Here is an 11107-nt window from a genome sequence, read left to right as displayed (position 1 = left end):
GAGACATACTATGCAATGACTTTGACGTATTATACTGTTTTAATAACATTTTACTGTGAATTGATATTTTCACAACATACTATACTTTAAAAATTTTAGAGTTGAAATGATCAGCCAGTTTTTCCTTTTGACAGATTGAAATCACTGGTTGTTAATCTAAATGAACAGATTCAAGTTAGAACAGAACAATTTGCAATTAACTGATGCTGCAGCCCTATTTTAATGTTACAATATTAANTTCAGTCTGAAATGAGCAAGTGATGTCTTAAATTTACTGAAAGAAAAATATCAAATAGTCCCATGACTGACAAATCTGACATTCCTGCTTTAATACGAATCAGTATTAGTTGATTATCATGGATAACTGATGCTGCAGCCCTATTTTAATGTTACAATATTAAAATAATCAGCCATGACAATCTGACTCATTTCACTGCCTCTTCTGCATCAGTGAAAGAAGTTGAGTAAAGACAGACACTCGAGATGTGTCAAACATTTTCGTCTTTATTGTTAACACCCTTCAGTCCATCCCCGTCTACTTGTCCTCGGGCTTGTTGAAGCAGTAGGTGAGGCAGCACTTCCCGCAGTAGTGACGGTCGAAGTGGCTTGCCATGAAGACACCGGCGCCGCACTCGTCAGCCGGACACTCGCGCCTCAGCCGGTGGATTTTACCGTTCTCATCCACCTGGACACACAAGTGGAAAAACAAAACAAAAAAACATTAAAACTTAAAAAGGAAAATGTTTTAGATGAATCTGAAACGTCTCATTTAGTTTTTGACTGAAACTGGAAACATTTTATGAGAAACTGATTTAGCGAGTGATAAAAACTGTCTGATCTAACATCAACTATAAGAGCAGAACTAGACACTAATCTGCCTGTGGTGAGAAGCTTGAGGGATCCTACAAGTCTGAATCACTGTAGGAAACATTAACTGATTTAATCATTTAAATTCATGATTTAACTGATTTAAGTTACTTGAACATCTTGAACAGAAATCATTTCAGCGAGTTAAGTAGAACTCTACTCTGATCCGACAAACAAACTGATAAAACGAAGTTAATTTGCAGATTGGTAACATTAGTATGGACTTTAATTCTGCTTCTATCACCACAGACCAACACATGCTGACCTGCTCCTGGTTCAGATCAGTCACCTCACTTTAGTGTAGATCAGCTCTCAGCATGAACCATGTGACAGGGAGCCATGTGTTTGTACCTTGTAGTATTTGAGCACAGCAAGTTTGACCTTCTTCCTCTTGTGCTTGTTCTTCTTGGGAGTGGTGTAGGACTTCTTCTTCCTTTTCTTGGCACCACCACGGAGCCTCAGCACCAGGTGCAGGGTGGACTCCTGAGAACAAACAACACTGATGAGTAGTTTTCTTCATCCAGTGAAACCTGACGCAGCAACTTTTGTTTTTTTTTGGTTTTTTTTCCAAATAAATACAGGTGTTTAAAATTTTAAACTGTCTAAATGTTGAATAAATTGCAGACGATGAGCAGATCACAGCCAGGTGATCAGATTCATTTCAAAGTTTAAAGCTCTTGGACTGGTCCTGATTTAAGTTCTCACCTTCTGGATGTTGTAGTCGGACAGCGTGCGTCCATCCTCCAGCTGCTTTCCAGCAAAGATCAGCCTCTGCTGATCAGGAGGGATACCTGCAGAAAACAAAACCCAGGTATCAACACCAGACACGGCAGGTCCACAAACTGACTCATGTACAGCTTCACAAAATTCTTGTTTCTTGTTTGAGCTGTAACACTTTCACATTAATTACACTTCAAGTTACATGTAAAAACCTCAACACTGCTGCAGTCAGATCAGTCTCTCCTCTTATAATTAGCTGATGATCGAAAATGACTTTCAAATACCTCAGATGCTTCATCAACTCAAAGTGTAATTCATAGAAGAAAAAAAACAAAAACTTTTGTTCATTTAATTACAGGTTTTCAAAGTAAAATCCTCATTACGCAGAACATCATCTTCAATGTTAGAAAATGGAGCATCCTCAAAGGTTTGATTTTTAATCTCATATGAACAAGAAAACTTAATCCCTGCACACCTGTGCAGGTGTGATCAGTCACAACTAAAACCGGTCGGTGCAGAGCATTGCTCTATAATATTGATCATATCATCAGCTGATCATGTTTTTAACTTAAATGTCTGCAGACAGACAAATGGAGTAAAATGTTCAGTATGTAAATTACTCAGGAACCTATGATTTATGATGATGTAGTGTAACTGATGTAGTGTAACTGAGTAGATGTACTGTTACTTTCCATCACTGTATAAAAACCTCCAGTGATTGTACCCTGCACTTTGTGCATGAAATAAGAAACGATCAATGGATTATCAATAGATCAACTTCATCGATCAGCTCATCACTGTAGCTCTACAGTAAAAACCATTTCTCAGTAAAGATTGTTTCTAGAATACATCACCACAGAAGTAAAAAGGTTTATGAACTCACCCTCTTTATCCTGGATTTTGGCTTTGACATTTTCGATCGTATCTGAGGGTTCGACCTGAAAGAACAACCACAGGTCGGGACTCGGTCAAAGTTTCATATCACAGCTGAGCTACAGGACTCTGGAGTTAATCTTTAACCCCAAACATGTAGTTTAAAATGTTGTTAGAAACGTTACTAAAGACTTTGTGAGGGAGCTGGTCCGGCTTCAGCCCGCTGCTGTCTCACACGTGTTTAAGGTGCTCTCAGCAGCTAGCTTAGCCACTTAGCTTCTTTAATAAAGTACTGAGAAAAGGACTCAGCTTAAGTTTAATCATACGTAAGCACCGTAGCACTTAATATGTGGCTAATACAAAGATTACATTTGGGATTTTCGGCCTGATTAAACAGCAACGTGAGTAAAACTGTAGCGGCCGCTGAACTGTCCATCACAGCCCGGATCACCCACCTCGAGGGTTATAGTCTTCCCCGTGAGGGTTTTGACGAAAATCTGCATCCTGGCGTTCAACCCACCTACACAAGAACATACAAAGGACTTTACACTTTTCTGTCCCAAACCATGATCTGAAAAGTCATTATTTTATGGAAATAACCGATTAAAACACAGAGCGCAGTCTTACCACTAGTTCACTCCTAATGGCGGATCATGAGAAGAGGGCTTTCCGGTGGAGCGACGGGGTTTTCTGCGTGCGTTTGCACGGGATAGGTAACCTTCACGACGCCTGATCAAAAACACATGAAATATTCGTTTTGTGGTCATTAAACCTCTTTTTGCCACCTGGATCCATAGTAACTATAATCAAAATTTTATATTATATAAACCTAAAAAATAAAAAAAAATCAATCTTTACGCTGTACATTTTGACGGTAACGATAGCAACGTCGTTGTTTGCAAATGGCCACTAGGCGAAAGCTTTGGAATTTAGCGTAAAAATATGAGGAAATAACAATGTCTGCGGAACAAACCAGGAACAGTTCATCTTCAAGAGGAGAAACAAGACGGTCAACAGCCGGTTTCTTGGCTTCTGAGAGCGATGATCGTTTTTTTCAGTCTCTGTTTGAGTTTATTGAACTTGAGAAACGGTTCCTGCAGAGTCCGGAAAACGGTCCGGACGAACTCCGATACATTATCTACCGCTCTGTGTTTAACAAGGTGATTAATGAAACCGAACCTGGCACAGAACAACAGGGGGAATAGGGCCGGTTTGGCCAGGGGAAGTGGGAGAATCACTGTGGTGCCATTTTCTGATACTGGGTTTACAAGGGGTGAGTCATGGTTTCATTAATGGGAAATAAATCATTTAGTTATACAAAGACAAACAGGACGAGGAGACTACAAAAAAGTCAAAAATGACAAAGATGCAAACCAACCACAAAGAGATTAAACTACAAAGATACATAAAATTAACTCCAAATCACAGTCCTCAGAATTTGTACAAACAAAACAATCAATTGATCGAGAAAATAATCAGCATATTAATCTAAAATGAAAACAATCAATAGCAGCGGGGCAACATAAGTTATCTCTCAACCTCAAGCAAGCTCAGTAAAATCCTGCTTTTACTTTTATGCAAAATTAATAATAATCAAATGATAAATATATCATAGTGTAACACTCACAGTGTGTCCTGATGATATACAGGTCGTGTTAATACTTTTACTGGAATACCGAAGGTATATTTTCCTAGTGACACTTTATTTCTACAGGTTGTGTTAGTACTTTTACTTTGCTGAGATATTTTTAAACGTCCATATGCTAAATTAAAGTTGTGTTGTTCTTGGTGCCAAAGTGAAGCTGTTACAATGACTGTTCACTTGTTTGTCTCTGGTGTTGAACTGTTAGTGTTACCACAGATTTTACAGGTTCAGCTGAAACTAGTTTATATAGTCTGTCTCTGTCCTGTTGTTTTGCCGCCCCTTCTTCTTCCTGACAGGTGATTGCACAAGCGACGGACTATAAGAGACTGCTGTTGACCATAAAGGCTGAGTACGATGATATCATCCAGGAGCTGAAAAGGAGGAACGATGAAGTCAGGGGAGCTCAGCAAACTGTGGCGGCATCGATGTCATGTCCAAAATCACTAATAACCTGTAAGAGACGGGCCAATCAGCTGAGGGACAGGTAAGTGCTGAGTTTTCATGTATGAAACAGAGTGAGAGGAGTCAGTGGTGATGAATCACAGTGTGAGCCTGCAGCTCCTCTCATCCAGCTGTTCTCATCAAACATCTGTAAACATCTGGCCTCTACCTGCAGACAGACAGTCAGAGAACAGCTGGTGGAGACCAAACACGGAGCTAATGGAGAGGGGACACGGGACTGGAGTGGACTGAACTGGACTGGACTGGACTGGACTGGACTGGACTGGAGTGGACTGAACTGGACTGGACTGGACCTGGACCTGGATCATCATGTTGATCTGTCTGTCTGTGTTTCTGTCCAGAATCTCTGAGCTTCAGAGGGAAACATCAAGACTTCAAGAGGAGCTCCAGAGACAGAAATCCTCTAAAGATCAGAGCACATGGACACCAGGTACAACCACTGACACTGACCCAGGTGTGTTCAGGTTGACTCATCGGAGCTGTTGTTGTTGGTTTTTCAATAAATGACAACAGATTATTTTGGCTGAGAGCTCAACTCACTGCACATTCAAAAAACATCTTTATCAGTTTGACAACATGAACTGCAGATACTCACAACACAAAGGAAGTGTTTCTAGGGGACACAGAAAAGTGATGAACCAGGCTGGATGCGCCTGTTGTTCAATAATACAAACAAGATTTTATTATTAGCCAGCAAGAATACCAGCAAATACTCCTCCAGTGGAGGACTGGGGTGTGGTTCAGGATATTTTTACCATGGAGAAGCTGACATTTATTCTTAGACTTGAACAAGACAAGTTTGAAAGGTGCTGGAAAGCTTGGACAAACTATAGACAAGATTTCTGGGTAATTTAACACAATAGCTCTCCCTATGTTCTGCTCCACTCCACTGGTTCTGTTTAGACTCATTTTATTCTTTTGCTTATTTTATTTAATTTTCTTTTTTCCTTTCTTTCGATTGCTCTGCAGGAGTAGGTGTCAGAGCCTTGTAACATAATGAAAATGTTAAGAGCATCATGTATAACCTGTGTTTCAAATAAATACAACTCTGAAGAAGTGTTGAAATACAGAGAGAGAGAGAGAGAGGGAGAGAGGGAGGGAGAGAGGGAGGGAGAGAGAGAGAGGGAGAGAGAGAGGAGAGAGGAGGAGAGAGAGAGAGAGGGAGATTATGAGAGAGAAAGAGAGAGAGAGAGAAGCGAGGGAGAGAGGGAGGGAGAGGGAGAGAGAGAGAGAAGGGGAGAGGTAGAGGAGAGAAGGAGAGAGAGAGCAGAGAGGAGAGAAGAGAGAAGAGAGAGAGGAGAGAGGAGAGAGCAGAGAGAGAGAGAGAGGAGAGAGTAGAGAGAGAGAGAGAGAGAGGGAGAAAGAGAGAGAAGAGAGGGAGAGAGAGAGAGAGAGGGAGAGGAGAGAGGGAGAAGAAGAGAGGAGAGAGAGAGAGGGAGAGAGAGAGCGAGGAGAGGAGAGAGACGAGAGAGAAGGAGAGAGAGGGGAGACGTAGAGATGAGAGAGAGAGGGAGAGAGAGAGAGAGAAGCGAGAAGAGAGAGATGTAGAGAGAGGGAGAGAGAGAGAGATGAGGTGAGAGAGCTGAGAGAGAGAGATGAGAGAGCAGGGGAGAGAGAGAGGCGAGAGAGAGGAGAGGGAGAGAGAGAGGACGAGAGAGCGAGAGAGAGAGAGAGAGAGGAGAGAGAGAGGGAGAGAGAGAGGGAGAGAGCTAGAGAGGGAAGAGAGAGAGGAGAGGAGCAGAAGAGAGAGGAGCGGGAGAGAGAGAGAAGGGAGCAAGAGGAGAGGAGAGAGATGAGAGAGAGAGAGAGAGAGAGAGAGGGAGAGGAGGGCGAGAGAAGAGGAGAGGAGACGGAGAGAAGAGAGAAGTGGAGAGCAGAGAGAGAGAGAGAGAGAGAGAGGAGTCGAAGAAGGAGTATGTGATGAGTGATGTTAGTAGAGAGAGGCTGGGAGAGAGAGAGCGAAGAGAGAGAGGGAGAGAGAGAGGAGAGAGAGGCGAAGAGAGAGAGGGAGCAGAGAGAGAGAAGGCGAGAGAGGAGAGAGAAGAGACGAGAGAAGAGGGAGAGAGAGAGAGAGAGAAGAGAAGAGAGAGAGAGAGAGAGAGTGAGAGAGAGGGAAGAGAGAGGGAGGGGAGAAGAGAGAGAGAGGGAGAGAGGTAGGGAGAGAGGAGGGGGGAGAGAGGGGAAGGAGGAGAAGAGAGAGAGGAGAGAGAGAGGGAGAGAAGAGAGCGAGAAGAAGGGAGAGAGAGAGAGAGAGAGAGAGGGAGCGAGAGAGAGGGAGAGAGAGAGGGAGAGAGAGAGGGAGAGAGAGAGCGAGAGAGAGAGGGAGAGAGAGAGAGAGAGAGAGAGAGAGAGAGAGACAAAACATCAACAAAGAGATTTGTTTGTGTCTCTTTGTTTTTGTTTGTGTCTGGGGGTCTTGCTCTGGGAGCCTCTTAGATGTTTGTGTCCAGGGGCCCACTGTGTGGTTACCTGTCCTTGGCTGTGATTGGTTGTCAGACTGCGTCCCCTCTGTTTCAGGGTTGACGGTATCTGAGTCTGAGGATCCTGAAGCTCTGGACAGACATCTGCAGCACCTCCAGGTCCAGAGAGCTGCTCTAATGGACAGGAAGAGTCACTGTGTCTCTCTGGAGGTCAAAGCCGAGCTGGACGCCAAGCTGCAGACCGCCGAGTCCCACAGAGACCAGCTGAGCAGCGAGAACCGCCGGCTGAAAGTCCTGTAAGAACAGAACCATGAAACCTGCTGCAGAAATAATAAGCAGCTGTTTGAATATCAGTGATGGTCAGAATGTTAATGATAAATATAATATAATATAATATAATGAGGTGGACGGGCCAGCACATCTGATGTTTTTAACATCTCTGTCTCTGTCTCTCTCGGTCTGTCTGCAGGAGCAGGCGTCTATGGTCTGTGTGTGACTGTCTGTCCAGCTGGGAGGAGGGGGAGGGGGAGGGGCAGGTTCCTCTAGAGGAACTCGTGGGTTCCACTCTGGAGAACATCAGACAGAACAGAGGTGAGACAATCTGCACCTGTGATCAATCAATACTATTTTTAATTAAAAAAAAAAAAAAATGTATTAATTACAATTCAATATTAATGATCAGTTATTAACATCTGATATCTTAATGTTTCATGATGATGTTCAGGTGTTTCGTTGTGTCAGCAGTTTGGCTCCACTCAGACCGTGATCTAAAACACTAAGTTTGCTCATGTGTTTAATGATGTCACTTCCTGTTGGCTCTGCAGTGACAGATGATGACGCTGAGCTCTTTGAGGAGGAGCAGCCGACCGGAGCTGACGAGGCCGAGCTCCTAACCGATCACTTGGACAGGTGTTAATTTGAACTGTCTGTGATGAATGAATGAATGAATGAATGAATGAATGAATGAATGAATGAATGACTGTCTCTCCTCTCTCAGGTTCATTGAGCTCTTTGATTTAGCTCAGTATGAGAAGGCTGCTCTTCTCGCAGCCACTTCTCCTGGAGGAGTCCTGAGGAACCTCCACACCATGACCATGTTTAAAGGTGGACACACACACACACACACACACACACACACACACACATGTACAGATTTCTGCTGTGGCAGTGATGTACTATAACTGTGGATTATTGTTGTCCCTCTCCCTCTCTCTCTCTCCTCTCCTCTCAGCTGTGCAGGCCCCCCCGGGGTCGGTGCCCCCTCCCCTCCTGTTCTTCCAGGCTCTGCTGATGACGCTCCCAGACGGTGTGGAGCTGTCAGCGTCTCTCTCGGTGGTGGGCGTGGTCTTGGCTCTGCAGCGTGGCGCCTCGCAGCTTGTTGTTCACGCCGTCACTCAGAACAAGTAAAAATGAATGAGTCAGAGTGACCGTGAGTGTCTGCTGCTGCTTCACATCTTTCTCTTCTCAGAATCAGCTTCACCGAGCACCTGGGAGATATCCTCACTGAGCACGCGCAGAACAACCCCGGCGTCGCCGACCTGTGTCTGGCGTTGGCCACCATCATCTATGAGGCCTGCGGGCTGGACAGGAAGACGGCATTGAGCATGTGCAAGAGAGGCCTCATCTGCAGTGCTGCCGAGTTCATGAAGCACCGCAACAAGCTCACAGCTGGTGTGTGTGTTCAGACCCGCTCATGTGTAAAACTTTCTGAGTTGAATTAAGTTGAAATTCAAAAAGTCAGATTTAATCAAGTTAATGAGGAAACTGTTAATTTAAACATCAAGAGGTGCCTTGAGATAACTTCTGTTGTGAACTGGTGTGATACAAATAAAGATTGACTTGATTAGATTTTTTACTGCAGAAACAATCATCTGTCCCTCTCTCTCTCTCTGTCTTTCTCTCTCTCCCAGAGGACTGTCTTTGGGTTCTGTGTCGCTCGCCCAGCCTCTCTCTCCTCCAGCTGTTGACGAAGCATCGGGGGCGGGGCCGGGCGGCCATCTTGTCAGTGGGTGGCACTTGTTCCACTCTGTTGGTTGACCATCAGCAGTGGGATTTAGCTTTCCAGCTGCTGGACGGCTTCGTCAGCCAAGGACAGGGTGCGTCACCAACAGTCAGTGGGAGAGAGGTCAAAGGTCTTCAGTAATGGCTAAAATGTTTTGTGAAGTCAGAGTGACCTTTGACCTTTGACCACCAAAGTCTAATCAATTCGTCCTTGAATCAAAGTGAATGTTTGTGCCAAATTTGAAGAAGTTCTGTCAAGTTACTGAGATATCAGCTGACCTGAGGTGACCTCTGTGTCTCGTCCTCTCAGGTGTGCTACAGGACGTGATCCTGGAGGACAGCGACTCTTCAGTGGAAGTCTGGATCCTCATTGCGTCTCTGTGCTCTGAACTAAAGCGGGCCGACCTGAGCCAGGACATCCTGTCTGTCCTGCTAGACCAGGGTGGGACCAGAGTCCTGTCCCCAGATCTGGAAGGAGCCGGCCTCATGGAGCATGTCTTCCTGTGAAGACTGAGAGTCTCCACTGTTTTAACCCTGTTCTTCCTCTAGGTAAATATCTACAGGACTCTGAAGCCTCTGTGTTTAGGAAAAAAATCCAAGGACCTTTCAATAACGTTCAGTGACGTTGAATGTTTTGTGTGAAATTTGAAGACTCAAAGTAAAACATCACCAGGTGACAAAAGAATGAAAAAACAGATTCTGTATTTTCTTTGTTTTCCTCTCAGTGAATAAGCATCCTCAGTATGAGACTCACACACACACTCTCTGACCTTTGACCTTTGGCTGGTGGCAGAGAAATGACTCAGGTAAAAAATCTGAAATAGTGACAGCTGATGTCCAGCAGGGGGCAGACACATCCGAAAACAGGCTGAGATTCACTTCAAACACAGAGGTCAGACAATTCTTACAACAACAACAACAACAATAAGGACAGTGTCGTTGTGTTCCTGTTCTCATCATGGGGAAAACCTCTGGAACATTTTCCTTCTTTACAAAGTTTGATGAGAAAACTCTTTGATAGAATGAACAAAAGAGGAAGTTACCTGGAGGTGGGCAGGACATCCTGGACTCTGTGCCCACTTGATCCTGGTCAGGGTCACAGGAGGCTGGATGTATCCCAGCATGCATCTGATAAAAAGCAATTTACACTGCCATGACTGATGGAGCCACAATAACCAGTATTATGCGAAATACAATAGGTAGAAATAAACCATGACATCTGTGACTGTTCATTCACCTCATTATTATTTTAGTTTTTATTTTACTCACATTTGAAGTTACATTTTATGTTGTTTGTTTGTTCTTATTGTGAAATAAAATATTGTGTCATAGTTTCCCTCCATTGAATTAAGAGGATTAAAATAATAAATCTAACCCTAACCCTCTTTTAATCTGACTGAAACCTGAAACAGTGACCCTACAGACACTGCGAGGACCCTGAAGTGTCCTCATCAGAGTAGTAATGATCTCAGCTCCTGCAGGTCCAGTAACCCTGACAAACACACAGTGCGCAGGTCAGACAGAGCCGTCTTTGTTTCACACCAACTGAAAAAACACACTCCCACAGTCTATAAACAAAGCCCACTGTTTACCCAGAATCCTCTCTGTTCATCTCGCTCTGCTCGCCTTGTAGGAGATGAAGATTTATGCTGTGACCTCTGAAGACGAAGAAGACAAATATGAGTTTTACAATAAACAAACATGACAGTGACCAAACATCCTGTCACGGTCTGCTCTAGGAGGACACTTTAGGTTTGGACGTTTGATTCATTTCCTGTTTTATTTTGAAGTAGAGTTCCTTCTGTGTCCACTGTGTTTTTACTTCCTGTCTTTTGCTTGTGATTGTCTGCCCCGCCCCTCGTGTGTTTCACCTGTGTTCTATCACCTGTGCCTCCCTGTTGTCTTTCTTATCACAATATTCCAAAATAAAAAGGTTACTGTTTGATTTCAGTCAAGTCACTGGTCCAGTATCAGGTTTGAACCAGTTCTGTGTCACAGCTGCTGCACTGATGTGAGGATCCTAAAATACTTTACACAGACAGAATCAGGACACTTAGAGCTTTCAAACCATGTAGAGTTCGAACTACAACTTAGAACGAGACTGAGGCAAGACCAGAAC

At 43.9% G+C, this 11107-nt stretch overlaps 2 protein-coding genes across 5 annotated transcripts in view; one reads left to right on the top strand and one right to left on the bottom strand.

Annotated features, from left to right (window-relative positions):
• Positions 1–3133, bottom strand: part of rps27a (ribosomal protein S27a) — a 3254-nt gene extending 121 nt beyond the window's left edge. The window contains exons 1-6 of one of the 2 annotated variants that reach the window (XM_022748598.1): positions 3088–3133; positions 2916–2980; positions 2471–2525; positions 1573–1658; positions 1219–1350; positions 579–685 (exon numbers count right to left, since the gene is read on the bottom strand). In XM_022748598.1, the coding sequence (XP_022604319.1) occupies positions 579–685; positions 1219–1350; positions 1573–1658; positions 2471–2525; positions 2916–2963 (428 nt within the window). In that variant the 5' untranslated portion in view covers positions 2964–2980; positions 3088–3133. Of the gene's footprint in view, positions 1–483; positions 686–1218; positions 1351–1572; positions 1659–2470; positions 2526–2915; positions 2981–3087 lie in introns of those variants that run through there. The other variant, XM_022748597.1, reaches the window with a different exon arrangement.
• A 244-nt stretch (positions 3134–3377) lies between these two features.
• Positions 3378–10073, top strand: clhc1 (clathrin heavy chain linker domain containing 1). Of its 3 annotated transcripts, none has more exons than XM_022748595.1 (11): positions 3378–3620; positions 4402–4589; positions 4909–4997; positions 7085–7283; positions 7457–7578; positions 7812–7896; positions 7985–8091; positions 8219–8390; positions 8456–8658; positions 8898–9083; positions 9299–10073. In XM_022748595.1, exons 1-11 carry the CDS (start codon positions 3417–3419, stop codon positions 9493–9495), a joined length of 1752 nt encoding a protein of 583 aa, XP_022604316.1. In that variant the 5' UTR covers positions 3378–3416; the 3' UTR covers positions 9496–10073. The 3 variants fall into 3 exon arrangements, with proteins under 3 accessions (XP_022604316.1, XP_022604315.1, XP_022604317.1); XM_022748594.1 differs by having other exon boundaries at positions 4909–5021; XM_022748596.1 differs by lacking the exon at positions 3378–3620 and having other exon boundaries at positions 4510–4589; positions 4722–5021.
• Positions 10074–11107: the final 1034 nt, after the last annotated feature.

The sequence above is a fragment of the Seriola dumerili genome, unplaced genomic scaffold (genome assembly GCF_002260705.1).
Source record: "Seriola dumerili isolate Sdu_G_001 unplaced genomic scaffold, Sdu_1.0 BDQW01000127.1, whole genome shotgun sequence".
Classification (NCBI taxonomy): domain Eukaryota; kingdom Metazoa; phylum Chordata; class Actinopteri; order Carangiformes; family Carangidae; genus Seriola; species Seriola dumerili.
Note: the sequence above shows the minus strand (reverse complement) of the source record. Positions and strands in the feature narration are given on the sequence as shown.

Excerpts from the sequence above, each read along its gene's own strand:
- clhc1 (XM_022748594.1), top strand. The coding sequence starts at position 3,417 with ATGTCTGCGGAACAAACCAGGAACAGTTCATCTTCAAGAGGAGAAACA. Across the intron at positions 3,621-4,401 it reads ACCGCTCTGTGTTTAACAAG|GTGATTGCACAAGCGACGGA; the intron begins GTGATTAATGAA and ends TCTTCCTGACAG. Across the intron at positions 7,284-7,456 it reads AACCGCCGGCTGAAAGTCCT|GAGCAGGCGTCTATGGTCTG; the intron begins GTAAGAACAGAA and ends GTCTGTCTGCAG.